Here is a 26887-nt window from a genome sequence, read left to right as displayed (position 1 = left end):
AAAATCTTTATCAAGATTCGACTCTACTCCTATAAGAAAACATTTTAAACTCCAAACATATCATTTTATATGGATTAATTTTTAAAAAAAAATTCCTTTTTTAAAATACCTTATAATTTGGAATTCTAATTTGTATTTCTAAAGAAATAGTCTAGTTTTGTTCTCTAACAGGTTATGTGTCGACAGAATCTTTCGACGTAAATTGGTGGATAAGTCACACAACTCACAAGTCACAAGAACACCCCTTATCTTACTTAGATGACTTGTGTGAAGTTGATGTTCGCTAAGATAGCACTATCCCATGTTTCTGCTCCATGATCTACTTGCTTCTTCTTCCTCTTCTTCAAGTTAGACACTGTTGGGGTGTTAGCTTGCTTCTCACCACTCTCTATACCAACCGAAACTTCATTATTCCCTCCAACAGTATGAGATTGTTCTTCAACATTCTCAATATTATCATCTTTCACACCATATCCTTCGACACTCTCCCAAATATGATCTCCAAAATTATAGCCAGATCTGATCAAAGCCTCCAAGTTGTCCACTTCACAATCTTTAATTTCATCACTCCCAATAAATTTAATGGACTCATATACATCACAGTTTTCGGTGGAGGAAATGTATGGATATACAACATCCTGCCAAAAACAAAACAAATAAACCAATTTAACATATATTCATGTTCGTTTATTAATTAGTTAAAAAAATTCAACATATTCGATTATATTCACAAAAATAAAAAGATTCAACTAACCTTGTTTCCAATTGATTTCTCTACAAGAAGGAACTCTTCATTGGAAACTTTTGCAGCACCTTTCCAATTAGAGCATCGACCAACTGTAATCTCTTTGTCAATCTTCTCTCCCATAAGTTGTCCAATGAGAGGAATGGCTTCCATAACCCAAACTTGAAGAGCGTATGAGAAACCATTGAGGATGTAACTTATGGGGTTCTTTAGTTTCTTTCTTGCTTCCATTATAGAGCTAACTAAATGGTCAAAAGCTACAAGACTCCAAGGATAACTCCTAACCTTCTCAAGATCCATGACCAGCTTGATGTATGAATATGGTATAGCTTTCTTCTCATCCTTAGCCACTACCAACCCAACAATTACACAAACTGAATCCTATTTTCTATTTTTCCCCACGATGGAGCTGCTTCAAGGTGGGTCTTCATCAAACTTTGAATGGTCATGATACCACCTCTCTTCAACAATTTACTCCAAAACCCATTATCATCTGTCCATTCCTCTGAATCACCACTAAAATCATCATCGAACTTTAGCCCAATAACTGCATGAAATTCTTGCATCGAGAATCTAAGTGGCTTCTTACCAAACACAAACCAGAGTTCATGTCTTCGCTTAGTCACCAACTGAAACACATCATATTGTGTATCAACCGAGCTGAGTACCCAAGACCATTCTCATACAATGCAAAAATCCTTGCGAAAACTGGATCACCCTTCACAATCTCATACTCTTTTGGTAATGCGCTCTTTATTATGTTCAAAATAGACATTCGACATGATTTGTTTATCTGTCCAACTTGTGGCTCACTTCCATCTTCCATAAGCCGCTTAGGATACCTTTTCTCCATTCCTGCCAAATAAAACAAAAATGAATTAGTATGAATTAGCCACAACATAATCAAATCAAATCAGATATTTAGACATGATAAATGGTTTCTAAAAATTTTTTAATGGTATATCACATACCTTAAGAAGCGGTGAAGATGCAACAAGTGAAGATACCACAAGCTAAGAAGCCGTGAGAGAAGGAAACACCTCTGAAATCATAATAATAATTGACAAATACATAAGAAAATTAAATACAAAAGAGTATCAATTTGAAAAAGCAAATAATTATGATTCATAAAACAATGATTCGGTTGAACAAAAAAGGTACCAAACAGGAATATAAAGTCAATACAATAGTGAAAAAAGTACCAAACAAAGAGATGATGCTTTGTCTCGATTTCTTGAGATACAATGAGTCAAAATTTGAAAAAAAAAACACAGATTCTTAAAACTATGATTTGTAATAGAATTCTACATACCTCTTAAGCGGTGAAGATGCAACAAGTAAAGATGTGACAAGCTAAGAAGCAGTGAGAGAAGGCAACACCTCTGAAATCATAACAAAAATCAAGAAAGACATGAGAAAATTATATCCTAAAAAGTTCAATTTCGAAAACAAATTAATACAGATGCTTTAAGAGCAAAAAAACTTAGATTGTTAATCATTTAGATGCAAAACAAAAATTTAAAGACAATACAATAGTGAAAAAAAAATACCAAAGGGAGAGATGATGATTACTCGATTTTTTTAGATAGAAAGAGTCAAAATTTCAAAAACAAAGTCACAATACAATATGGTTCACAATAAAATTATGATTTAAGAACAAAAAAACCTTGATTATTAATCTTTTTTATGCAAGACATGAATTTAAAGTGTATACAATTGTGAAAATAAGAAAACCGAGAGCTTCATTATCATCATTAACACATTATTAAGAAACTCATTGAAACATTGTTAATAGTATTTATAATCATACAAATTCTGGATTGAAATTGAGAATACAAAAGGATAAAAGTTAAACATGCCAAAAAAATTTCAAAATTAAACATACCCAAATTCGATCAACAAGGATAAATAGTCAAGAGAAATCCAAACTGAAAATTTCATAATTTACTTATAAGGGATACTAATCTAGGTTGAAATCGAGATTAAACAAGGACAAAATTTAAACATGCAAAAAAAAAACCCACAAAATCAACATACCTAATGTGATCGAGATGGCGAAATGGTGAAGAGAAATTCAACCGGATTGACCTTGAGATAGTGAAGAGGAGACCACCCAAACGACTAAGAACAATGGATAGACGGCGGAAGACAGTGAAGAAATTAAATCGGCGGAAGATGGTGAAGATGGAGAGAGAAGACGGTGAGATAGTGAAGACGGAGAGAGACGACAGTGAGATGGTGACGATGGTGAGACACGACGGTGAGATGGTGATGATGACACACAACGGTGAGATGGTGACGATGGTGAGAGACGGCGGTGAAATGGTGACGATGGTGAGAGACGGCGGAAGGGTTTTGTCTCCATTAGCCCTTTATGAAATTTTTTACATACGCATTGTTTTCTTACTTTGTCGATACAATAAATTTTTTCTTAAACGAGACCCATTAAGATAAATTAGACCCACTCGATTTCATCCCATAATTATTCCCACGACAATTTTAGATGTTTTTTTTCAATTCAGGAGTTTTTTTCAATTCAGGAGATATAAAATCAACAAATTTTATCTGAAAATATAATTAAGGGTATAATTGGCCTATTTTATATCTTAAAACCTATTTAACCAAACTTAAAAAAAAAGGTGTAGATAGCCAAATGTTTAGAAAAATATCCTTTATTTCTAATTTATATATATATATATATATATATATATATATATTTCTCAATTTTATTTAAAAACTAGTTTAATTTGAGCTTGGTTAGACAGAGCAATAAGACAAGGGATTTAATTCTCTTGTGCCCTTTGAATTCATAAGACAAGTACAAAACCTCTCTCTCCTTCACCAAAAAAGGAGAAACAATAGGAATCAAGTCTCTGCCTAAACCTCCGAACCAACATCAGAGAGCCTGTGCCTCTTGGCAAAAGTGTGAAGATGACACAACTTGATTGAAATTTTGGTATAAATCTCATCATTTCGAATCTGTTCCAGCCAATTCTCTTCTCTGCTGATGCTCTGCAACTTTCTCATCAACAACCTCTCTGAAAAGCTTAGAATCCAACACACATTCCTCACTTCCATAAACATTTGCTTGAACACTTGCCATTAGTTTCGCAATCTCTCTACCTGAAAACCCTTCGGTTACTGCAGCCGCTTCTTTTAAGAGCTCTTCAGTGACTCCCTTTATCTCAATCTTCTGCTGTTCTTTCTTGAAGAGGCGCTGGAACAAACTCCGCTTACTTGGACCAGCCTCAGCTATGTACTTTTCTAGATAGAGCTTTAAAAGCTTGAACCGCTCTTCTTCTCCAGGTAAGGGGAATTCGAGAACCTCGTCCACACGGTCAGCCACAGCTGAGTCTAGGTCACCAGGTCTGTTTGTGGCAAGTGCTAAGACTATGTCTTTGGACTGATCACCCGTGCGGAAGAGAAGAGCATTTAGAGCACTTCTTTGGGCTTCACTCATGTATGTTTTGTTCCTCCTGTCAAATTCCCATGAACATAACAAAACTGTTAATCAAAAAGTGCTGAAAGGATCAGCTTCTAATTAATATACCAATAATAATAGCACTTACTCGCACAAAAATGCATCGGCTTCATCAATGAAGAGCAATAAACCTCTCTTAGACTTTTTGCCCCAATCAAACAGTTGGTGAATCTTTGTAACAGCCTGAGTACCAAGGGGAGCAACATCTCCACCCGTCATCAATGCATAATCCAAACCCTACACAAATTATGAACATTAGGAAAATAAGAATAGATGAAGGAACAAAACTCTGAGAATCCCATGAACCACCTAAAACTAAGACCCCAAATCAACTTTCAGATGTAATTTATGTAATCATGGAAATCAGCAACTACCATCTTCTGCACTACCGACCTAACTCTATCTTCTAGAGATTCCATTGCCCATTTGGGTGTCTTCTATAACGGATTCTGTTATAACTTAAATATATATGGAAAGAGATCATACAGATTTACGAGCAAGCTCTCTGGCAGCCATTGTTTTTCCTGTTCCTGGAGGACCATAGAAAAGCACATTTCGGAAAGGAGCCTGGTGGATTTTTGTGTTGGCGGTTGCATTAGCTAGCTGTTCAATTCTCTTGTGTAGTGGAGGATGCAAAATAACATCACCAAACCCTTTCCCATTTTTGGAAGCCGACTCCTTACCGCGCAATGTGGACATTACACGAGAAAGCGAACCAGACCAAGGGTACTTGCCTCTTGACGATTCTCGAATTAAGGATGGTTGTCCTAATATTCTGTCCACATAGCTCCAGATAACCTTTGCACCTTCTCTGCAACAAGTAAAAAAACAACCGGCTAAGTTTTTTTTTTCAATATATTTGTAGACAAGTTGACTGGCAGGTAGTATTATCAATAATTTAAACATATTCACAACCTTTCAACCTGATAATGGCAAAGTTTTTTTCTCAACATTCGGTCTACATATGTAGTCTTTACCTTGTTGTATAGATTCCCGCTGCGAGAGCAGTGACACCACCAACAGCAACAACCAATTTATTTTGATCCGTCAGAATTGCTCGCAAACCGCCTAGGAAAACAAAGAGTAAAATGTCAAACACCTCTAACAACTAGAATTTCCATTTATAAGTGCAATGTATACATTCTGAGGTCACAGATCTATTCTAATCACTAATTTGTTTGCACTACACAGGGAGTTTTCCATGTCTAGGTAAACCTGCCAAAAAAAAATCTAGACTACATAGAGACTATGTATGCACACCTCCGATATGGTCAAATGTTGTGTTTATGGCAGCAACCCATTTCTCTCTTTCTGCATTTGCTCGATCCACAAGCATTCTCCTGTTTACATCTTCAGCAAGCCTTGCTTCATGGGCCCTTCCTTCTGCTTCTGCTATAGCTTTGACTCTGATGGTCTCGCGTTCAATCTCAGCCTTCTCCCTCTCAGTTTGTCGTCTCTGTGCCTGGATCTGTTCCTCAGTAGCCCGTCGAGCTGATTCCTGTCTAATGGCCGAATCTTCTTGCATTTTCACAAGTTCTTGATTTCTTGCTCTGTGGTACTCATTCTCAGCCTGTAAAACAATTTACACAGCAGGCTGTTAGAAAGAAGAAAATAAAGTCCCAGTGTTGTAAAATTGTTTTGAGAATTACATGCCTGCATCCTCTTTCTTGCCAAGTCATCTTCATAACGGGCCATCTGCGATTTTGTCTGCGCTTGGTGTTGAGCAAATTTTTTCTGTTCATCATATATAACCTTATGCCTCTCCTGTAAAATGGAAAATGTCAGGCACAAAACTTTGCCGCCAAGAAGCAGCTAAACCGAAAAAATGAAATGATGCAGAAAATATGTCCCATATTGATCACTGGAAGCAGGTTTTGTCACAAGAAATCAAGAAACTACTTTCAACTTTACTAAGATAACAGTAGAAATCATTGTCTGCCATAGTTGCTAACTCATTTCTATTAGGTAGCCATTAGTTGTAACACCGTAATCCTAGACAAAATATCAAAATATTGGATAATTAAGTTAAAGTCAGTCGAACTCACAGTTTCAGCTTGGGCTTGCATAGCTTTAAACTCTTGCGCCTTTGCTGCAAACTCTGTTTGCTTTGTCTCTTCTTGCTGCTTAATACTTTCAAAAACCTACAATGAACCAAATACACAACAACTGTGAGCTCAACCACAACTGATAAAAACACAGAAAGAGAACACTTCAGAGATCCAACAAAGAGTGCTACCATTTTAAGCTCAAACCTATCTCTTTAAGCTTCATCATACAAGTTATAACTTAAAAGAATCCATTTCTCAGCTTTCACTTCCCTAAACGAAGATGCAGTAAAGATAATAACTATTTATCAGCTAGAGAAACCTTCCTATGAAGCCTTTCCTAAACCTAAGCATGATTCAATAGGGTTTTAGAGAAGATTCAAACCAAACAAAAAAAGAGAAGGTTCAAGACCTGTTTAGCGTAAGAGGAGCTGTTAATCTCCTTCAAGGCCTTAGCTCCACGCTCCAGAGCCTCCGGATCGAAACCACCGGAACTGGTCCTAGGATTATCATTCCGAGCTCGCGGAGGAGCAGAAGACTCTCCACCAGCAGCAGTCGACGGTGGCTTCTGAGTTTGCGAAGCTGGAGGAGAAGCCTGCTGCTGCTGCTGCTGAGGAATCGAAGAAGTAGAGAATCCAGAGAAACTGAAAGGACCATCTGAAGAAGCGACTTTAGATTGCGCAAGAGAAGCCGAAGCTGCTATGGCTGAAATCAATCCAATCGCACATTTCTGAGCCATTAAGGGTTGAACGAGACGAAACGAGACTTAGGGTTCTTCAAGATTCGAGAATGCTGTAAAAATAATGAAAACGAAAAAAAAAAAAGATTTATGAAGAAGAAATTGGCTTGGAGAAGAAGAAATTGGAAGCCGAAATATCTGTTGCCATTACAATTTACAAACCTCCGACGAGAAGCTTCTCAAAGGTTTTCGTAGGGTTTATGCGACGGGACAAGTTTTTTGGGCTAATTTTACGGGTTTAACTTATGGGTCGGTTTCCGGATATTTAACCCTATAACCCGACCCGTTCCCAATAGGTTTCTTTCTGAAGCAAATTACAATATGTATCAACTAAAAAAAACTCTGGCATTTAAATTGAATAAATTATAGATTAACTGTAGCAAAAATAAATAATTCCATCAACAGATCAAAGATTACAAAAATTTTTAAAAAGACAAGTAAAAAAAAATGTCCTTTTCCAACAAACAAAAAAAAAAAAAAGAAGACAATGAGAGAAGTTCTTGACTTGTTCTATGTTTGGCTCGACTGTACTTTTTGAGTTTCTTGGCCAATCTCTGTCTCCAATCTTTTATAAAGAACCAAAGAGAGAGAGAGAGAGACAGAATTTTTGAGAATACCAAACCTATGAATCATGGGAATGTGAAAGATCCTCCGATTTGAGTAGAACCAGCAGGTGGATTAATGGCGACCCATAGCAGAGATATGGTGATGGCAACAAGTCCTGACCAAACATAAACAATGGTTGGAGTCCTTCCTCTTCTTCCCATAAGCCCTTTAGCGAATGGGTAAAGATGAGCAAGCACCCAGAAACTAAAGAACACTCCTCCAATCAACTTACTCCACTGTGGTATCACACTGTATATCGTCCTGCTAAACCCTACCGCAATGGCTATTATATTCAACATCATGATTGTGATCGGTGGGATCATGAGTAATGTCCATTTCACAATGTAGAGATCGGCGAACTCGTCGTCCACATCGTCTCCTCCGGATTTAGATGTCAATGTGAATGAGATTTCGATTCCGGCAACAACTTTGAGAAGTCCTTGTATAACCGCGACTATATGAGCGCTTGTTCCTCCAATGAGCCAGAACTGTTCGTTTCGCCACCATTCCTCTAGTGAGATTCCTGACCATTTGACCTCGAGGAGAGCGAGCAGGCAGAGTGTAATGGAGATGATTAAGAGGTAGATAAGGAATGTGACATTGAGTGTTTGGACTATGAACTGCCCTGAGAAGAGGGAGAGCGCAGGGAGGAAGCAGTAGACGATGAGGAAGATTGATGTGAACGGGTAGATTCCAACATTTAGGTAAGCAATTCTCTGTAGGATTTTCATTCTCGGGCTAGCGAAGAAAGCGTTGTTTCTTGAAAAGAAGATCTCGACCGAGCCAGTAGCCCATCGGAGAACCTGGTGCAGCCTATCCGTCAAGTTGATAGGAGCTGTGCCACGGAAAGCGTCCCGTTTTGTCACACAGTAAACTGATTTCCAGCCTCGGTTATGCATTCTGTAACCTGTGACCACATCTTCCGTGACAGATCCATAAATCCAACCAATCCGAGATCCCCACTCGGTTTTATCCTCATACCAACAAGAGATGACGGCTATGGCTTCTGCCACGGTTGATGCATCAAGAAGCTCACGAGGTATGGTGAGAGCACCAGGAGGTCTTCCGTTTTGCACAGCTGGATGATCTGCAAGAGGACGGCCTTGGAACTCTGCGACCGGGATTGAATCGATAAGGAAAGTGGAGTTTCCAAATTTCTTTGGAACCAAAGAAAGATTCATCTCTTCATCATCATCCGAGTCACCACCCATTCTCAAAGATCTGTTTTCTTCAGGGACACGGCTTTTCTTCTTCTTGCGAGGGAAGCAGCAACTGCAGAAGCCAGGATGGTGTTCTTTAGCTCGAGGCGGATCAAATCCGTACAACGCGATTCTTCTAAAGAGACAACCCGTTCCGACATAAACCGGACCCATCAGACCATCAAGAGCTCTCATGTTCACATCAAAAAAGACTGTATTGCGATTTGCATACCGATCTGATGGGTCAATACCTTCAAACCGTTGCGGGAACTGAACGTAGCAAAGCCTGTCACCGCCTCGATCCATCATGAAACACATTCCTTCTCTCAAAGCCTGAGAGTTGTATATGTAATGATCACAGTCAAGATTCAGAATGAATGGACCGTTGGACATAATTGCAGAAGCTCGGACCAGCGCATTCATGGCTCCTGCTTTCTTGTTATGGTCATAACCCGGTCGCTTCTCACGCGAAACATAGACAAGAAGCGGAAGACGAATGTCAACATCTGTAAGATCCAAGAACCCTTCAGATACTCCATGTAATGGCTCATCACTAGGCGGCTTCAACATCACCTGCATTTATCAAAATTTTGAAAAAAACATTGATATTAGAGGCGGCACAGAAACTGAACCAAACCAAAAGTTTGTTAATCCCAATTCAACCAAACTCCGGCTTCACTTAAGTTTTGAATGAACTAAAATGCTCCAAACCAAATAGACATGAAACAACTAAATTGAACCAAAATGTACCTGAATGATACCAGCATGGTCACTACGGGTATGATCAGGACCAGAATCTAACCAAGTTCCAGGCCAGTGAGTACCATCAGCCATCCATGTAGCTTTAGGAATCTTGACTGGCTCTACTATTTCATCGTCTCTGTTCTGTCTCTGCAGCTTCATGGCCTTAATCTCTTCCCTTGCATGATAAGCATCAGAACGGCGCCTGATAGAGGTAGGCAAGCTGTTGATCCTAACCTTAAACTCATCATACTCACGCTTGACCCGTCTCCGATCCTTAACGAAATCAGCCTTCACCTTGTTCTTGTAAGGATCTCTTTTCAGACTAAAGTATGAATCTGGATTCCTCGGCTCGATATTGTGTTTACGACAGAAAGGAACCCACATGTTAGCAAAACTCGCTGCTTCAGCCATAGCTTCAAATGTCAAAAGTGCTCCTCCATCATCTGAAACATAGCAAGCAAGCTTTTCGACAGGGTAGTCAGCAGCGAGAATCGACAAAATGGTGTTGGAAGTGACAAGAGGAGGTTCTTTCTCCGGATCTGCTGTAGATACAAACATATCGAGTCCCGGGAGATCAGATTTCCCAGTCGGGTTGCTTGGTGTAGGTGTTTCAAATTTTTCTTTAAGAACATTGAGATCCGTAGCTCGGTTAATAGGACACAGCTTTGGAAGCTGATCAAGAAGCCAAGAAAAGGCGAACCAAAGCTCACAAACCACAGACATTCCCCATAGCCATATTGCATCTTGGTTTTTGTGCTTAATCCTCCACATCAAAAACAACGCAAGAACAACAATTCTGATAAATATCAAAAGCCTGCACGAGAAAATCAAATGTGTCAGGGAAAGTTTGAACAAAGTAAGCGGTCTTGATATATATTTTGTAAATAAGAACAAACTTTTCCACCTGTAAGGACTAATAACAGCTGCAGGAATCGGCAGTTTCCGAGTAAGTGGTCGCCACGGTCTGCTCATCAGATCCTGAGGTCCCATACCCTGTCCACCATTCCCATCCTTGTCCCCGAAGTTCCCGTCTTTTGTCCAGAAAGCATTTCCGTAGCCGTAAGTCCCACTAGTCTCAAACAACCACCTGTTGTGATCGAAATCCCCTGTTTGACTCCTCATCAAACCAGACTTAGTCGACTTCATAAGTGACAATCTTCTCTCCATCTTCGACCCACCCGCTGGTGGCGGAAGCATAGGCCGTTGCTGCTGCTGCTGGCCCTTGTTGTTATCAGCAAAATCCGCCAAATCAGTGTTCCTGTAAGGCTCCTTACACCCGGGACAAATCCCGCCTGTTTTCACAGCATCCACAAAGCAATCCCTACAGATTTTGAAATCACACTCACAAGGAAGAAGATCTTGACCTCTCTCATCACTCATGACCTTCACATCACAGCCAGAAATGGCGCATGACGAGCCTTTGGCACCAGCCATCTGTGGGTGGCTAGTCGTTGTCTCGATCACTTTGTCCATAAGATGAGCACGAGTGACGCTGTTAAAACCGCCAGTAAACAAGGAACTGGACACGTACTGCTCCTCAACCTTCTGAGAAATGGAAGGATCCATAGGTTGGTTATCGGGAGTTTGCGGAATCTGGACGGTATATAAATCAACACTTCCGAGTTCGCTATCGAGATCATCTCTCGAGTAGTTGACATAGCGTCCAGAGTTAGTCCTGCGGGCAAATGTCACAGAGTTTGACGGAAGCGGCTGCTGGTACCTCCCAGCTTCAGCAGCATCAGAGTTTGTTGATAGATTGGATCTACTGTTGGTGAAGTGATTATTATTAGACGCCATGGTCTAAATAATAACAATATCCACCGGACTTTGTAGCCGGCAGATCCCTGAAAGAAAGCAAAAGTAATAATGGTCAAAATCTCTTCTAGTCATTGTTAACAATTTTCACAAGATCTTAAAGTTGATGATTATTGATAGATCTAATAAGCTTAAAGAAGAACAAATCTCATAGTAATGTTCCATAAAGACATGACAAAGACAATGATCATTGTTTCACAACCCCACCAAAAGCTTAAAATCTGAAGCTAAAGAGGAAAAATTTAATTGACTTAGCTCAATTTAAAACTCTCAACACAGCCATGTTCCCCACAAATCAAAATCAACATTCCAACTATAAATAAGACGATCTCACACACAAACTAAACAAGAAAAGTAACGATGTAACAACAGTACCTGAGAGGCTGTAACAGAGCAAGGTTAAGCTTCAGATCTTCTTCACACGATAGGTATGATAGACAGAAGAAGAATAAAAGGGCTTAATTAATTTAAGAAATCGATTATGAATAAAAGAATGGGATCGTGTAGCCCAAACTAGTTAAGGAGGAGAAGAGAGAAGAAGAAGAAGAGACGAGGAAGGGACTTAGTCGTGAGCAAATACATCAGCACTACTACTGCTTTACTAATACACGTTATGATGGCAACGATAACCCCCCAATTTTTTTATATTTTTGGAGAGATCTTACCATTAAAATAATGATATTGAAAGAAAAAAAATTGAAGAAGGAAGACGAGAGAGGATGAAAGAAGAAGAAGAAGAACCCAAGATTTCACAGCTCTATTGAATTTTTTTTTTTTTTTAACTAATAAAAAAATCAGTAGCTTTTGAGACGGTAACAGTGAAGGGCGACTGTCAAAACGCCGGCGAGCGAAGAAACCGGCGGAGAATTTTAGTGTCTTGTTAACCTTTTGGAATCCTCTTTTGAGTTTGGGGTTTTCGGACAAGGTAGCGAATTAAAAGGTCTCATTTTTTTTTATAAATACTTTTGTATAAATTATAAAATAACGCGTTCAAAGGAAAAGTGTAAAAGGAGGAAATAAGGGTATTTTGGGAATTCAAAGGGATTAAAGGAACGCGTAAGCAACTTAAGGGTATTTTGGAGATTTTAGTTGATTTAACGTGTGTGTGTTTTTTTTTTTAATACACGGTCCGTTAATCACGCATGTGTTATGGGAAGCAAAGTTAACACACCACCCCCAAATAATACGTTTAAGATTTTTACTAATATCATCAAAACCAACTTGTCCAATCCATCATCCATGCAGTAAAAGTTATGTGGTAAAAACAGTAGTTTAATATAATAAATCACAGTAAAAATATAATTTATTAATTTTATCAAATTACCGGTGATATTTTCGTGGTAGATGTTGTAGTATGTATTATTTGATTATAAGTATTAAAAATATTAGTAAATATATTTCACAAAATTATAAAATTAAAATAAATAAAAAAATATAAATACTAAAATAATTTTAATATACACAAAGTTAACTAAACTTCTTTGTTACATTGCAAATTAAAAAATTAGTTACATGCATATCATAATATTTACAATCTTATCATATTTAAGTTTATGCCTATTTTCATTTCAAATGATGATAAAAATAATAATTTAGAAAAACTATAAAATAACTAATTAAAAATATATTAAATAAAAGAAAAACAGTAAAAATTATTTTTATTGATATATGAATTAAATAAAAACAAAAAGAATAAATTTTTGTATTATATAACTGAATAATGTTTTGAGTTAACAATCTTACAAAGAATTTAACTCAAAATTGTAAGTCAACCATAACTCATTCTAAATCAAACTCAACTTTAAAAATTTATAAGTCTATATCTCATGTTACCAATCAAAGCAATATGTAATGTAAAAGAGTTAAACCATCACATTCACGCGGTTATCTCAATTCTATTATTGTTCCTGTTGCTATCGACATAAAACCAATTCATAAACTTAAAGACGTCTTTGAAAAGAAAAAGAAAAAAAACTTAGGACCTTGGTCCTATTTTATCAGTTCCTCCGATCGCCATATTCCCCTGTTTGACTCCTCATCAAACCAGACTTAGTCGACTTCATAAGTGACAATCTTCTCTCCATCTTCGACCCACCCGCTGGTGGCGGAAGCATAGGCCGTTGCTGCTGCCCCTGCCCCTTGTTGTTATCAGCAAAATCCGCCAAATCAGTGTTCCTGTAAGGCTCCTTACACCCGGGACACATCCCGCGTGCTTTCACAGCATCCACAAAGCAATCCCTACAGATTTTGAAATCACACTCACAAGGAAGAAGATCTTGACCTCTCTCATCACTCATGACCTTGACATCACAGCCAAGAATGGCGCATGAGGAGCCTTTGGCACCAGCCATCTGTGGGTGGCTAGTCGTGGTCTCAATCACTCTGTCCATAAGATGAGCACGAGTGACGCAGTTAAAACCGCCAGTAAACAAGGAACTGGTCACGTGAACAAGGAACCGCCAGTAAACAAGGAACTGCTCCTCAACCTTCTGAGAGATGGAAGGATCCATGGGTTGGTTATCAGGAGTTTTCGGAATCTTGACGGTATATAAATCAACACTTCCGAGTTCGCTATCGAGATCATCTCTCGAGTAGTTGACATAGCGTCCAGAGTTAGTCCTGCGGGCAAATGTTGACGCAGGCGGCTGCTGGTACCTCCCAGCTTCAGCAGCATCAGAGTTTGTTGATAGATTGGATCTACTGTTGGTGAAGTGATTATTAGACGCCATTTTTCTAACAATAACAATATCCACCGGACTTTTGAAGCCGGCAGATCCCTGAAAGAAAGCAATAGTAATAATGGTCTCAAATCTCTTCTAGTCATTGGATCTTAAAGTTGATGATTATTGATGGATCTTAAAGAAGAACAAATCTCATAATAATGTTCCATAAAGACATGGAAAAATACAATGATCATTGTTTCACAACCCCACCAAAAGCTTAAATCTGAAGCTAAGGAGGGAAAATTTAAATGACTAAGCTCAATTTAAAACTCTCAAGACAACCATGTTCTCACAAATATAGCTTTCCCATCAAAAATCAAGATTCCAACTATAAGACGATCTCATACACAAACTAAACAAGAAAAGCAAGGATGTCAGAACAGTACCTGAGAGGCTGTAACAGAGCAAGGTTAAGCTTCAGATCTTCTTCACCCGATAGGTATATATACAGAAGAAAAGGGCTTTATTAATTGAAAAAAAAATCAGTAGCTTTTGAGACGGTAACAGTGAGGGCGACTGTCAAAAACGCCGGCGAGCAAAGAAACCGGCGGAGAATTCTTGTTGTTTAACCTTTTGGAATCCTTTTTGAGTTTAGGGTTTTGGACAAGGTAGCGAATTAAAAGGTCTCATTTTTTAAAATAAATATTTTTGTATAAATTATAAAAGTTTATATACCGTCCTGGACAAGGTAGCGCGAATTAAAAGGTCTTAAATCAATTGTTTTGGTCCTGAATTGATTTGGTTTGGTTTTGGCCGGTTCTAACCAAGAATACCTTTCTTGTGTGATCGATCGTGGCAGAGAAAGAAACTCAAGTAACATCATCTTTAACAAAAAGTCAACTGAAAGCGAATCTGTCTCTCTTAAAACAATCCCCTGACAAAAGATGGTAAGATCAAAGACAAAAGACTGAGAAGTAAACAGATTCAGAGGAGGTCAGTTTGGTTTGAGACGGTTTTCAAGCCGATTAAACAAAATTGAACCCAAAGTCAAATATTCCAAGGGGACTTTTGGCAAAAAACTATGACCTTCTTTCATCGTTTAGTCGTCCTCATCAACTTGACTTTGCAACAAGATACCTCGTTGAACTCTTCTATCATCCCCAAGATGACTATAGCCAATCCAGGGTCGTTTTTGAGCTGTGCAAAACTATTCTCATCCATACAGATCTTCATCTCCTTCAGACATGGGAAATAATCCAAGAAACGGTCTATCATGTGCATCTCTTTCATTGTTCCTCTAAACCCTTGAATCTCTATCACTTTTACCGGACAAGATTTGAGCGAACGGCCTTTGTCCTTGCGATAAATGCAATCGCAGACATCCCCACATTTATCTGTCACATGGTGCACAATACCCTGAAAGCAGAAACAAGACAATATAGGTTTATTGTGAGTGAACTGTATCCTTAACACATGTCATAGTCCAAGTACTTTTCATGGTTTACTATTTCACCTCAAAGAGTATATCTTCTAACTGCGGACAGTTCCTCAGAAGAACAGGCATTGCTTGCCATCCTCGGCCCTCGTGACTCTTAATAATTAACCTTTTGACGTTGTTGAACACGGGCATCGATTCACAGCACAGAGATAGCACCTGAAAACAAGGAAAAGAAACCAACTATAATGCTCGCTCCTTCCCAAGGGACGGATAGCTTAGGACAGAACACATCTCAATAAGAGCTTACTTCCAGTGATTTCGCAATTTGCAATATATCACTAACGAGAAAAGAAAGCTGACCTCGAGAGTATCAGAATGCAAGTGAAGGTCCTGAACATGTTGTATGCCATTCATGAGCTTCACCACATTGCCAAATTTGAGAACAACATCACCCTCTAGCAACTCATCATTTGGCAGTCTTATCCGCTTGACTTGTTCGTTGGTTACAGCAAGTATGATACGAGCACTAAGTAAATTTTTCATATTAACTAATGGATAGTCCTGGGCAACTAAATCAGAGTAGCCAAAGTGAAGCAGACTCGGAGTATCAAAAGAAATGCTCTTTGGATTCTGATAACTTGTGAAGCCGGTGGCGTTAATAGCTAGCGATGTGATGGATGCACTAGACACAGTTTCATCCGAACCTATCCACTCCATATCTGCCAACATCAATCTCTCAAGCAGAGGGAAAGAAGGAAGTAGCAACTCAAACTTAGTATCACAAAAGATCTTAGCTGCTTCGATATCAAGACTTTTAAGCAGTGGTAAGAAAGGGACTTGAGCTCCCGTCCACCAGTAGATACAACATTCACTCTTTAATTTCAGATTGACAAGTGTCTTAGAGACCAACAACTCTTGAAGCAGATGATATCCATCTTTCAAGTCGATGGTAAGATCAAGGTCCGACACACCACGCTGCAGAACTTGACATATCCAACGATTCATACGAGCTTCACAAACACCATCTTTACACTTGAGGGAGAATTTATGAATGGGAGAGTTGGCCTGCAAAGCCAATACCGTATCCACAAAACCCATGAAGCTCTCAAGGATACCGTCTCTTTCCCGCTTACCATCTTCCGGATGAAGAAACTCAGAGTCATCAAAGTCAAGATTAGGGACGAGCGCGAACAGATTGCCCCACTTCTTAGACAGAACCGAGGTTAAAGCTGCCTCCTTTGTGGTGAGGAACGACAATATGTGACAACGAACCTCGTCTGGTAAACTGCTCAACAGATCCATTCTTCTCTGCCTGAGAGAAATATACACTACGCTCGCTCGCTCATACAGAGGGGCCAATCTCCAAGAGGACGACCTTGAATTGCAAAATTTCGCAGCACTAAACACTTACAAATTAGGGCAATGGAGAGGTCAGTGAGAGAAGAGAAGAGAGACTGAAGGAGACTGAGTACATAATTTAAGGGTATTTCCGGTATTTTGATAATTATTATTAAGGCGTATAGTAAACACCAAAGTAATATTATCGTCAAAGAAAAATCAAAAACGAGTCATACAAGTGAAGTCACATACATATATTTCAATCCTAATTATAACCACTAAACGACTTGCTCTAACCTAACCAACATGTAAACAAAGTTTAAAAAAAAAAACATCAGGCATTCAAAGACAAGACAAGAGCAACTTCTCCGACTTGAAAGTTCACCACTTTTTCCTGATATCTGTTCGTTGCAACAACATCAAGATTTACTCAAATGTTTATGGCAAAATCTAGTGAAACCAACAAGTTAATGATCAAATTGCAAATGCACACAAGAAGATGGAGTCAGAGGATGAAAATCAATCAGTAACCCTTAGGTCAATCCGTACTTCAAAGTCTTGAAAATTAACCAAACACAATCAGAAAGTTTCGAGGAATAAAGCAAAACAGGCGTGACAGTCAGTCTGGCCGAGCCGAGGATAACAAATATGTCACGAGCAAGAATATGATAATTAAAAGATACACATATATTTAATAATTAAAACAAAGCTAAGGATCTGATACATAAGTCGAAATTTCTAAAGAGGCCTTCTTCTTCTTCAGAGATTTCTAATCGACTTCTTATCCAAGTATAGCTTGACATTGCAACTATACATCTCGTCATACTCTTCCATCTCATCCAAGACAAGTTTAGACACTTCAGGATTGTTCATAATCTGTGTAATACCATCCTCTTCAACATAGATCTTCATCTCCTTCAAACACGAAAAGTAGTCCAAGAAATGCTCTATCATGTGCTTTTCTTTCATCGTTACTCCAAAACCTTTAATCTCTACCACTTTCACCGGACAAGATCTGAGCGACCGGCCTTTTTCCTTGCGATAAATGCAGTCACAAGCATCCCCGCATTTATCTGTCACATGGTGCACGAGACCCTGAAAGCACAAACGGAGACCGCATATATGGTTATTGTTGTTACTTGTAAAGTCTGAAGTACATGCTTTGTCCAAGTAGTTTGTATTCCCACCTCAAAAATTAGAATGTCTAAATGTGGACAATTCTTTAGAAGAACTGGCACAGCTTGCCATCCTCGACCCTCATCACTGTAAATAAGTAACTTTTTGATGTTGTTGAACACTGGCATCGATTCACAGCATAGAGAAAGCAACTGGAAACAAACAAGTAAGAAGTAAGAAAATCCTCCCCTAGTAGACAAAGTTGCCATTACTAATATTTTGACAAAGAAATAAAAGCAGAAACTGACCTCGAGGGTATCAGGACACAAGTGAAGTTCCTGAACATTTTGTATGCCGTTCATGAGTTTCACCACATTGCCAAAATGGAGATCATTATTTGGCAATCTTACTTGCTTGATTTGATCGCCATTTGTTCTAAGGGCAATTCGAGCGAAAGACAAGTTTTTCATATTGACTAATGGATAGTCCTCCGCAACAAAATCAGTGTAGACAAAGGAAAGCAGATTTGGAGTATCAAAAAAAAATACTCTTTGGATTTTGAGCGCGGAAGCTGGTAATATGGAGCGTTGTGAGAGTAGCACTTGACACGGTGTCATCAGAATCTATCCACTGAATATTAGACATTTGTAAATCCTCAAGGACAGGGAAAGAAGGAAGAAGCACCTGAAGCTTATCATCACAAAAAACCCTTCCCGAGTAAACACAAAGACTTTTAAGCATTGGTAAAGAAGTGCCTTCAGCTCCAGTCCACCAATGAATACCAAACGCACTTTTTAACTTCAGACTGACTAGTGTCTCACTCACGAACAACTCTTGAGGCAGATAATAACCATACCCTAAATCAATGGTGAGATCAAGGTCCGAAACATCACGCTGCAGCACTTCACATAACCAACGATTCAGACGAGCTGGAGAGACACCAATTTCACACTTGAGAGAGAACTTACGAATGGGAGAATTGCCCTGCAAAGACAATACACGATCCACGAAATCCATGAAGCTTTCTAGAATTCCATCTCTTTCCCGCTTACCATCTTCCGGATAAAGAAACTCGGAGTCATCAAAGTCAAGTTGTGGGACAAGTACAAACAGATTGCGCCACTTCTTTGAGAGAAGTGATGTCGACGCAGCCTCCTTTGTGGTAAGGAAGGACAAAACGTGACAACGAACCTCGTCTGGTAAACTGCTCAGCAGATCCATCTTCTCTGCAGAGAGAAAAATACATACACAAACACGCAAATCAATTTACCAAATACCAAACAGTTCCACAAAAGTAGTAGAGCGATTTGTTTATATTGAGACTCAGAACAACATCATACCCAAAAAGATATATATGATTAACTAGGTCACCAACCTTGCTACAGAGGCCAATCTCCCAAGACCAACACTGAAACCGCAAATTTTTCGCAGCACTAAACACTTCAAAATTAGGGTAATGAGGCGTCGGTGAGAGCAGAGAGAGACGGAGTGCGGAATAAATTTTATCTAAAAGTTTGCTAGTGTGATTTGACGTGTTACTGTTTTTGTTTTGTAAACCACCAACCAAATAAAACTATCGTTCTAACTTCTAAGATTAACTAAACCAGTAGAGCGAAATTATATACAAAAATTCTAACAGAAAAAATTAAAACCCACTTAACGACTTGCTCTAACCATCATGAAAAGCAAAGTTGAGAAAGTTAGGAACATCACGCGTCTTAGACAAGACATGAGTCCAAAGGCTCGGAGACTGTGGAGTCTAGTTGCCAACAATCATCTACAAATTCTCCGACTTGAAAGTAAGCTTCATGTTCACCACTTTTCCTGATATCTGCTCGTTGCAACAATATCAAGATTTAATCTAGTGAAACCAACAAGTGATAATCAAATGTCAAGAGTGTTAAATGCACACAATAAGAAGTCAGAAGATGAAAATCAGTCATGAAAGTATCCAAAAACAATTAAAAAGTTTCTGAGAGTTTAACCAAAATAAGCATGACAAACAGTCTGGCTGAGCCGAGGATTTAGGCAGGATATGATAATTAAAAGATACACATAGATGAGATAAGAAAAACAAAGCAAGGATCTGATAAGTCAAATTCCGAGGGGGGCTTCGATGAAAGACTTCATTGTTCAGTACACTTGTCACACGGCTCGTAGAGTTGGACATCGCAACTATATAAATCCTTGTACTCTTCTATCATGTCCAAGATAAGATCAAACACTTCAGGGTCAGTTCTAAGCTGTGAAGGACCATACTCTTCACTACAGATCTTCATCTCCTTCAAACATGGAAAATTGTCCAAGAAATGCTCTATCAGGTGCATCTCTTTCATTGTTTCTCTAAACTCTTTGATCTATATCACTTTTACTGGACAAGATTTGAGCGAACGGCCTTTTTCCTTCCGGTATATGCAGTCACAAGCATCCCCGCATTTATCTGTCACATGGTGCACGAGACCCTAAGAGCAGAAACGAGACAATACGGTTACTGTAATTACGAAACTGCATGTTTAGTCCACGTAGTTTCATGGTTTATAGAATTCACCTCAAAGTTTAGGATTTTTAGATTTGGACAATTCCTTAGTAGAGCAGGCACTGCTTGCCATCCTCGGTCGTCGTCACTCTTAATGCCTAAAGTTTTGACATTGTTGAACACAGGCATCGATTCACAGCACAGAGAAAGCACCTGAAACAAGAAAAAAGAAAAAAACACAACTTAACATCTTGCAACCAATATATCTCAACTAGACCAGAAAGAAGAAAGTAGAAAACTGACCTCGAGAGTATCAGAATGCAAGTGAAGTTCCTGAACATTTTGTATGCCCTTCATGAGCTTTACCACATTGCCAAATCGGAGATCAACATCATCATCAGGCAAACTGTTACTTGGGGCTCGTATCCGCTCGATTTGATCTTCATCTACTCCAAGGATGATTCGAGCCTTAAGTAAACTTTTCATATTAACCAATGGGTAGTCCTCAGCAACACAATCAGAGTAGGCTAAGGAAAGCAAATTAGGAGTATCAAAAGAAACGCTCTTTGGTTTTCAACAGGCTTTGGGGCCGGTGGCGCTAAGAAGTAGCTTACTGAGGGTTGTACATGACACGATGTCATCAGAATCTATCCACTCAACACCAACCAATCGTAACTCCTCAAGCACAGGGAAAGAAGGAAGCATCAACTCAATCTTATCATCACAAAAGAACCTCCAAGAGTCTATATCGAGACTTTTAAGCATTGGTAAGAAAGTGCCTTTAGCTCCAGCCCACCAACGAATGCCACCAAATTCAGTTTTGAGTCTCAGATTGACTAATGTCTCACTGACGAACATCTCCTGAGGAGGAAAATAATCATCTTCGAACTCGATGGTAAGATCAATGTCCGAGACACCACGCTGAAGCACTTGAGATAACCAACGATTCACCCAAGCTTGAGAAACACCACCACTTTGACACTTGAGGGAGAACTTACGAATTGGAGACGTACCTTGCAAAGCCAATACTCTATCGACAAAGCCCATGAAGCTCTCCAGTATATCATCATCATCATCATCATCATCATCTCTATCCCACTTACCCTCTTCCAGATAAAGAAACTCAGAGTCGTCAAAATCAAGATTAGGGACAAGTGCAAACTGATTGCGCCACTTCTTTGAGAGAAGAGATGTCAAAGCTGCCTCCTTTGTGGTGAGAAATGACTTACGAACATCTTCTGGTAAACTGCTTAACAGATCCATCTTCAAATCAATTTCACCAAACAGTTCTAATGGTAATACAAGAGCGGTTTGATTCAAAACCTAAATAGCTAACAACAAGATTTTGAGACTGTGACGCCCAAAACACCAACGACACTGAAATTGCAAATTTTCGCACAACTAAACTAACACTCCAAATTAGGGCAACTCCTCATTGAGGCGTCCAGTGAACGAGTGAGTCGAAGAAGAGAGAGAGAGAGACGGAGTGCTTTTAATTCTGAGATTTTTTTGTCAATAAAAATATTAATTGTAATTACTTAACGCGTGTTACTCTGTTTGAGGAGCAAGTAAACCACCAAACCGTACGTGTATTGCAATCTCGGAATGGACATTAAACCGAACAATTTAGAACATCTACATCACTTGCCCTATAATCTTGAAATTACTCAAAAAACAATTGGAAAATTTGGCAAAACAGGGTGCAACATACAGTCTCGCCGAGCCGAAGATAGTTAATTGGATTTGATATTTAAAAGATACACACAGAAAACTAAAAAAACGAAACAAAGATCTGATAAGTCAAATTCCGAAGGGGCTTTGTGTAGTCAACGTATGAGACACGTATAGCCGGACTTTGCAACTATATAACTCCTTGTACTCTTCAATCATCTCCAAGATTTCAGAAACTTGAGGGTTTTTTCCAAGTTGTGTAAGGGTATGCTCTTCAATGTAGAGGTTCATCTCTTTCAAACATGGGAAATAGTCCAAGAAATGCTCTACCATGTGCAACTCTTTCATTGTTACTCCAAACCCTCTAACCTTTACCACTTTCACCGGAGAAGTTGTGAGCGAACTGCCTTTGTCCTTGCGATAAATGCAGCTGCAAGCATCCCCGCATTTATCTGTCACATAGTGCACGAGACCCTGAAAGCATAAACGAGACAATTCTAAGGTTACTGTAAGTATATATGAAGCTGCATGTTTTGTGGAAGTAGTTTTCACCTCAAAGGTTAGGATTTCTAGATGTGGGCAATTCCTTAGAAGAGCAGGCACAGCTTGCCATCCTCGAACCTCTTCACTGTAAATACCTAAAGTTTTGACATTGTTGAACACTGGCAGAGATTCACAGCATAGAGAAAGCACCTGAAAACAAGCAAGTAAGAAACAACCCCAAACCAGACATATTACGTACGATTAACAATATAATAGCAGCAGAGGAAAAATAATATAATACCTCGAGAGTATCAGGACACAAGTGAAGTTCCCGAACATTTTGTATGCCATTCATGAGCTTCACCACATTGCCAAAATGGTGAACGACATCATCCTCTAACAGAACATTATTTGGCCCTCTAAGTCGCTTGATCTGATCGTCATTTGCTCTAAGGACGATTCGAGCCTGGGATAAGTTTTTCATATTGACTAATGGATAGTCCTCCGCAACAAAATCAGAGTAGAATAAGGAAATCAGATTTGGAGCATCAAAGGAAATGCTCTTCAGATTTTCAGGGGGGAAGCCGCTAATAAGTAGGTTAGTGAGGGTTGCACTTGACACAGTTTCATCAGAATCAATCCACTCCATATTAGCCATTCGTAAATCCTCAAGGACAGGAAAACAAGCTGGAAGCATCACCTGAAGCTTATCATCACAAAAAATCCTCCCCGAGAGAACACAAAGACTTTTAAGCACTGGTAAGCAAGTGCCTTCAGCTCCAGTCCACCAGTGAATACCACATGCACTTGCTAGTTTCAGGTTGACTAATGTCTTAGAGACGAACATCTCCTGAGGCAGATAAGCGTCTCTGATATCGATGGAAAGATCGAGGTTCGACACACCACGCTGCAGCACTTGACAGATCCAACGATTCAGACGAGCTTCACAAACACCATCTTTACACTTGAGGGAGAATTTATGAATGGGAGAGTTGCCCTGCAAAGCCAATACCATATCCACAAAGCCCATGAAGCTCTCAAGGATACCGTCTCTTTCCCGCTTACCCTCTTCCGGATGAAGAAACTCAGAGTCATCCACGTCAAGATTAGGGACGAGCGCGAACAGATTGCGCCACTTCTTAGAGAGAACCGAGGTTAAAGCTGCCTCCTTTGTAGTGAGAAAGGACAGTATGTGACAACGAACCTCGTCTGGTAAATTGCTCAACAGATCCATCTTCTCTGCTTCAAAGAAATCTACACAACGTTCCTAAGCAAATCAATTTTTTACCAAAACAGTTCCACTGGTACTACGATTAGAGAGAGGTTGATTCAAACCTAACACTTTTAACAACAACGACGCTGAAAGTTGATGTATTTCCTTAGTATTCACATGAACTTTACAAGGCTTTATAAAGCCGAAATCGTTACACAAAATCTGTAGAGAATCCACAATATGTGGAGCTATACAAAACAATATTAACAACATCCTGAAAATGTATAACGGACTTTATTTCATGTCTATCACCCTCCCTCAGTCACAGCGTCGGATGAACGGTGAGGCTGGATCGAAATTCATTATGAAGAGAAGTAGGCAGTCCTTTAGTGAAGATGTCAGCATATTGAAGTGAAGTGGGGACATGGAGAACTTTCACCTCTCCAATGGCAACCTTGTCACGAACAAAATGGATATCCAACTCGATGTGCTTTGTTCGTTGATGTTTAACTGGATTGGTGGAAAGGTAAACCGAGCCGATATTGTCACAGTACACAACCGAAGCAGCCTTGATTGGACGATGCAACTCAACCATAAGATTTCTTATCCAAGTAAGCTCTGCAACTGTATTCGCAACGCCCTTATACTCAGCTTCGGAGCTGGATCGGGAGGGTGTGGGCTGTCGCTTTGCTGACCAAGAGATGAGATTAGGGCAAGGTAGACACAGTAACCGGATGTTGAGCGACGTGTGTCAGGACATCCAGCCCAATCTGCATTAGAGTATGCCGTAAGCGTATCGATGCTACCACGAACCATCTGAATGCCGAAGTTTGTTGTGCCTTTGACGTACCTAATTATTCTCTTGAGAGCGTGAAGATGAGGCTGTCGTGGCATGTGCATGTATAAGCAGACTTGATGAACAGCATATGAGATGTCAGGACGCGTCAATGTGAGGTATTGCAATGCACCTGCAAGTTTGCGATAATACGTTGGATCTTCAAGTGGTTCTCCTTCATCGATTGAGAGCTTTGATTTGAGATCAACTTGGGTTGAGATAGGTTTGCAGGCCACCATACCAGCCCGTGTGATGATATCTTCAGCATAGAGTGATTGAGACAAAAACAATCCTTTGTCATTGAAATCCGCCTTAATGCCAAGGAAGTGTCGCAATTTACCCATGTCTGTCATTGGGAATTCAGCTTTGAGTTTGTCAATGACACGCTGAAGAAGTGCTGATGTGGAGGCAGTGAGGAGGATGTCATCAACATACAGCAGCAGATACGTGTATTGTATCCCTTTCCTGAAAATAAACAAAGAAGAATCTGCCTTGCTTTGAACAAAGCCCATTAGTTTTAGATAGTTTGAGAACCGTGAATTCCAAGCACGTGGAGCTTGTTTTAATCCATATATAGCTTTGTTGAGTTTGCACACATGAGATGGATATTGCTGATCAACGAAGCCCGGAGGTTGGTGGATATACACCGTTTCTTCAAGATCTCCTCGTAAGAACGCGTTTTTGACATCTAATTGATGAATTGGCCAATTTAACGCAACACCAACATTGAGCACCATTCGGATAGTCGCCGGCTTTACGACTGGACTAAATGTCTCATTAAAATCTATCCCCTCTTCTTGCGATTTTCCATTAGCAACCAAGCGAGCCTTATGTCTAGACAAGACCCCATCAGCATCATATTTGTGCTTAAATAGCCACATAGATCGCACAACATTAACATTAGGAGGCCGAGGTACCAAGTTCCAGGTCTTAGTCTTAATCATAGCACCATGTTCATCAGTCATTGCAGGGTTCCAGTTAGGATCACACAGAGCTTGAAGATGACTTTTTGGAAGAGGCGATTTTGTGTTGGTGATGAGAGAGATGATCTGTTTGGGTTTGGCTATTCCCGATTTTGAGCGAGTTTGTATGGAACTGGTGGAGCGAAACATTGGGTCTGGGCGTTTGGGCTTTGAGTGGGCTTGAGATGAGTTGGGCCTTTGTGGAGAATTGGGAAAAGGAGCCTGAAGAATCGATTGAAACAGGGGAGAAGGCTCATCGGAGACTTCCAGGAAACGATAATTATCGTTTGGAGGTTTTGATTCAGCTGCAGGAAATTTTTCCTCATCAAAGTAAACATGACGAGAGATGATAATTTTGTTTGTTTTTAGATCCATACAGCGATAACCTCGATGATTTGAAGGATAGCCAAGAAACAAGCATGGGGTTGTTCTCGGCGACAGTTTTGACAGATTGGAGTGATTGAGATTTGGAAAGCACAAGCAACCGAAGACACGAAGATGATCATAAGATGGTTATTTTTGAAAGAGAAGAGTGTGTGGGATTTGATTATGAATGGCTTTGGAAGGAGTGATATTGAGAACATGGGCTGCAACATGAAGTGCTTCGACCCAAAACGTTTGAGGCAAGCGAGCTTGGAACAAGAGTGTTCGAATGACATTGTTGATTGTTCGAATTATCCTCTCTGATTTGCCATTTTGTTGAGAAGTATGAGGACATGAGAAACGAGCAGTGATGCCATTAGAAGCAAAGAAATTATGAAACTCGTAATTGTTGTATTCGCCACCATTATCACAATGAAAATTATTGATTTTGGAGTTGAATTGAGTATTAACATAAGCAGAAAAATGAAGGAATTTAGAGAAAGCTTCACTTTTTCGGCGAAGAGGATAAACCCAAAGATAATGTGTGAATTGATCAAGAAAAAGAATGTAATAACGCAGACCACTAATGGACGCAACAGGCGATATCCACAAATCAGAGTGAATGGTTTCAAATGGTTTAGAAACAACATATTGAGAAGCCACAAACGAAAGTTTTATTGATTTTCCCAAATAACAAGGTTCACAGGAAATAGGAAATTTTCCTTTCTCATAGAGAGAAGGATTTGATTGAAAAATAGATTTAAGAGAATCGTTATTGGTGTGGCCGAGTCTCTTATGCCATAGCGGCAGTGTTGAAGCCAAAAGAGCTGTGGAAGAAGCTTGAGTTTTATTGAATGAAGCTGGAAGAGAATAAAGATCACCGGAGCTGTCACATCGGAGAAGATTTTTCCGACTTTGAAGATCCTTCACAGTGAAACCAAAAGGATCAAAATCA

At 39.4% G+C, this 26887-nt stretch overlaps 6 protein-coding genes and 2 pseudogenes across 11 annotated transcripts; all 8 read right to left on the bottom strand.

Moving 5' to 3' along the window:
• Nucleotides 1–42: 42 nt before the first annotated feature.
• Nucleotides 43–3150, bottom strand: LOC109129243 (uncharacterized). The gene is made up of 5 exons (XM_019237064.2): nucleotides 2783–3150; nucleotides 2058–2127; nucleotides 1717–1787; nucleotides 755–1600; nucleotides 43–638 (listed from the first exon to the last, which is right to left on the bottom strand). Exons 4-5 carry the CDS (start codon nucleotides 1043–1045, stop codon nucleotides 255–257), a joined length of 675 nt encoding a protein of 224 aa, XP_019092609.1. The 5' UTR covers nucleotides 1046–1600; nucleotides 1717–1787; nucleotides 2058–2127; nucleotides 2783–3150; the 3' UTR covers nucleotides 43–254.
• Nucleotides 3151–3469: 319 nt separating this feature from the next.
• Nucleotides 3470–7326, bottom strand: LOC104782495 (uncharacterized). Its single transcript, XM_010507557.3, has 9 exons — nucleotides 7173–7326; nucleotides 6684–7063; nucleotides 6272–6367; nucleotides 5880–5990; nucleotides 5487–5796; nucleotides 5204–5294; nucleotides 4713–5037; nucleotides 4315–4463; nucleotides 3470–4221 (listed from the first exon to the last, which is right to left on the bottom strand). The coding sequence occupies exons 2-9, from the start codon at nucleotides 7008–7010 to the stop codon at nucleotides 3714–3716; spliced, it is 1917 nt and encodes a 638-aa protein (XP_010505859.2). The 5' UTR covers nucleotides 7011–7063; nucleotides 7173–7326; the 3' UTR covers nucleotides 3470–3713.
• Nucleotides 7327–7358: 32 nt separating this feature from the next.
• Nucleotides 7359–14118, bottom strand: LOC104703153 (cellulose synthase-like protein D3). Of its 3 annotated transcripts, none has more exons than XM_087450031.1 (4): nucleotides 13861–14118; nucleotides 10464–11101; nucleotides 9566–10373; nucleotides 7359–9388 (listed from the first exon to the last, which is right to left on the bottom strand). In XM_087450031.1, exons 1-4 carry the CDS (start codon nucleotides 14101–14103, stop codon nucleotides 7640–7642), a joined length of 3438 nt encoding a protein of 1145 aa, XP_087306157.1. In that variant the 5' UTR covers nucleotides 14104–14118; the 3' UTR covers nucleotides 7359–7639. The 3 variants fall into 3 exon arrangements, with proteins under 3 accessions (XP_087306157.1, XP_087306156.1, XP_087306155.1); XM_087450030.1 differs by having other exon boundaries at nucleotides 10464–11279; nucleotides 14021–14118; XM_087450029.1 differs by lacking the exon at nucleotides 13861–14118 and adding an exon at nucleotides 11750–12350 and having other exon boundaries at nucleotides 10464–11403.
• Nucleotides 14119–14901: 783 nt separating this feature from the next.
• On the bottom strand, nucleotides 14902–16926 carry LOC104782264 (F-box protein At3g03040). The gene is made up of 3 exons (XM_010507181.3): nucleotides 15836–16926; nucleotides 15551–15691; nucleotides 14902–15453 (listed from the first exon to the last, which is right to left on the bottom strand). The coding sequence occupies exons 1-3, from the start codon at nucleotides 16775–16777 to the stop codon at nucleotides 15130–15132; spliced, it is 1407 nt and encodes a 468-aa protein (XP_010505483.1). The 5' UTR covers nucleotides 16778–16926; the 3' UTR covers nucleotides 14902–15129.
• Nucleotides 16927–17326: 400 nt separating this feature from the next.
• Nucleotides 17327–20078, bottom strand: LOC104782090 (F-box protein At3g03040-like). 3 transcript variants are annotated; one of them, XM_087512187.1, is made up of 5 exons: nucleotides 19746–20078; nucleotides 19305–19510; nucleotides 18238–19155; nucleotides 18001–18141; nucleotides 17327–17908 (listed from the first exon to the last, which is right to left on the bottom strand). In XM_087512187.1, the coding sequence occupies exons 3-5, from the start codon at nucleotides 18544–18546 to the stop codon at nucleotides 17573–17575; spliced, it is 786 nt and encodes a 261-aa protein (XP_087368313.1). In that variant the 5' UTR covers nucleotides 18547–19155; nucleotides 19305–19510; nucleotides 19746–20078; the 3' UTR covers nucleotides 17327–17572. The 3 variants fall into 3 exon arrangements, with proteins under 3 accessions (XP_087368313.1, XP_087368343.1, XP_087368296.1); XM_087512217.1 differs by lacking the exon at nucleotides 19746–20078 and having other exon boundaries at nucleotides 19305–19710; XM_087512170.1 differs by lacking the exon at nucleotides 19746–20078 and having other exon boundaries at nucleotides 19270–19609.
• Nucleotides 18546–19150, bottom strand: LOC147949429 (F-box protein At3g03040 pseudogene; annotated as a pseudogene).
• Nucleotides 19848–22129, bottom strand: LOC104782174 (F-box/LRR-repeat protein At3g03030-like). Of its 2 annotated transcripts, XM_087512253.1 has the most exons (3): nucleotides 20709–22129; nucleotides 20478–20618; nucleotides 19848–20391 (listed from the first exon to the last, which is right to left on the bottom strand). In XM_087512253.1, exons 1-3 carry the CDS (start codon nucleotides 20889–20891, stop codon nucleotides 20287–20289), a joined length of 429 nt encoding a protein of 142 aa, XP_087368379.1. In that variant the 5' UTR covers nucleotides 20892–22129; the 3' UTR covers nucleotides 19848–20286. The 2 variants fall into 2 exon arrangements, 1 of the variants encoding a protein (XP_087368379.1); XR_015598048.1 differs by lacking the exon at nucleotides 19848–20391 and having other exon boundaries at nucleotides 20709–22127.
• A 76-nt stretch (nucleotides 22130–22205) lies between these two features.
• LOC104703134 (F-box protein At3g03040 pseudogene) lies at nucleotides 22206–23796 on the bottom strand (annotated as a pseudogene).
• Nucleotides 23797–26887: the final 3091 nt, after the last annotated feature.

Source organism: Camelina sativa, chromosome 1, assembly GCF_030686135.1.
Source record: "Camelina sativa cultivar CO46 ecotype springtype chromosome 1, ASM3068613v1".
NCBI lineage: Eukaryota > Viridiplantae > Streptophyta > Magnoliopsida > Brassicales > Brassicaceae > Camelina > Camelina sativa.
This window is presented reverse-complemented; position numbering and strand designations above follow the sequence as displayed.

What these genes read in the sequence shown, in the direction of transcription:
- LOC104782090 (XM_087512187.1), bottom strand. Translation starts at nt 18,546, where the DNA reads ATGACACCGTGTCAAGTGCTACTCTCACAACGCTCCATATTACCAGCT. An exon ending in TGTGTCCTGATACCCTCGAG is followed by an intron (nt 18,142 to 18,237) that starts GTCAGTTTCTGC and finishes GTTTGTTTCCAG; the next exon opens with TTGCTTTCTCTATGCTGTGA. An exon ending in TAGACATTCTAATTTTTGAG is followed by an intron (nt 17,909 to 18,000) that starts GTGGGAATACAA and finishes TTGTGCTTTCAG; the next exon opens with GGTCTCGTGCACCATGTGAC.
- LOC104782495 (XM_010507557.3), bottom strand. Translation starts at nt 7,010, where the DNA reads ATGGCTCAGAAATGTGCGATTGGATTGATTTCAGCCATAGCAGCTTCG. An exon ending in AACATTTGACCATATCGGAG is followed by an intron (nt 5,295 to 5,486) that starts GTGTGCATACAT and finishes TTGTTTTCCTAG; the next exon opens with GCGGTTTGCGAGCAATTCTG. An exon ending in GCGGGAATCTATACAACAAG is followed by an intron (nt 5,038 to 5,203) that starts GTAAAGACTACA and finishes TACTTGTTGCAG; the next exon opens with AGAAGGTGCAAAGGTTATCT.
- LOC104782264 (XM_010507181.3), bottom strand. Translation starts at nt 16,777, where the DNA reads ATGGATCTGTTGAGCAGTTTACCAGACGAGGTTCGTTGTCACATATTG. An exon ending in TGCATTCTGATACTCTCGAG is followed by an intron (nt 15,692 to 15,835) that starts GTCAGCTTTCTT and finishes CCTTGTTTTCAG; the next exon opens with GTGCTATCTCTGTGCTGTGA. An exon ending in TAGAAGATATACTCTTTGAG is followed by an intron (nt 15,454 to 15,550) that starts GTGAAATAGTAA and finishes TTCTGCTTTCAG; the next exon opens with GGTATTGTGCACCATGTGAC.
- LOC104782174 (XM_087512253.1), bottom strand. Translation starts at nt 20,891, where the DNA reads ATGAAAAGTTTACTTAAGGCTCGAATCATCCTTGGAGTAGATGAAGAT. An exon ending in TGCATTCTGATACTCTCGAG is followed by an intron (nt 20,619 to 20,708) that starts GTCAGTTTTCTA and finishes TTCTTGTTTCAG; the next exon opens with GTGCTTTCTCTGTGCTGTGA. An exon ending in TAAAAATCCTAAACTTTGAG is followed by an intron (nt 20,392 to 20,477) that starts GTGAATTCTATA and finishes TTCTGCTCTTAG; the next exon opens with GGTCTCGTGCACCATGTGAC.
- LOC109129243 (XM_019237064.2), bottom strand. Translation starts at nt 1,045, where the DNA reads ATGGATCTTGAGAAGGTTAGGAGTTATCCTTGGAGTCTTGTAGCTTTT. An exon ending in AGAAATCAATTGGAAACAAG is followed by an intron (nt 639 to 754) that starts GTTAGTTGAATC and finishes TGTTTTTGGCAG; the next exon opens with GATGTTGTATATCCATACAT.
- LOC104703153 (XM_087450030.1), bottom strand. Translation starts at nt 14,103, where the DNA reads ATGGCGTCTAATAATCACTTCACCAACAGTAGATCCAATCTATCAACA. An exon ending in GCTGTTATTAGTCCTTACAG is followed by an intron (nt 10,374 to 10,463) that starts GTGGAAAAGTTT and finishes TTTCTCGTGCAG; the next exon opens with GCTTTTGATATTTATCAGAA. An exon ending in ACCATGCTGGTATCATTCAG is followed by an intron (nt 9,389 to 9,565) that starts GTACATTTTGGT and finishes TGATAAATGCAG; the next exon opens with GTGATGTTGAAGCCGCCTAG.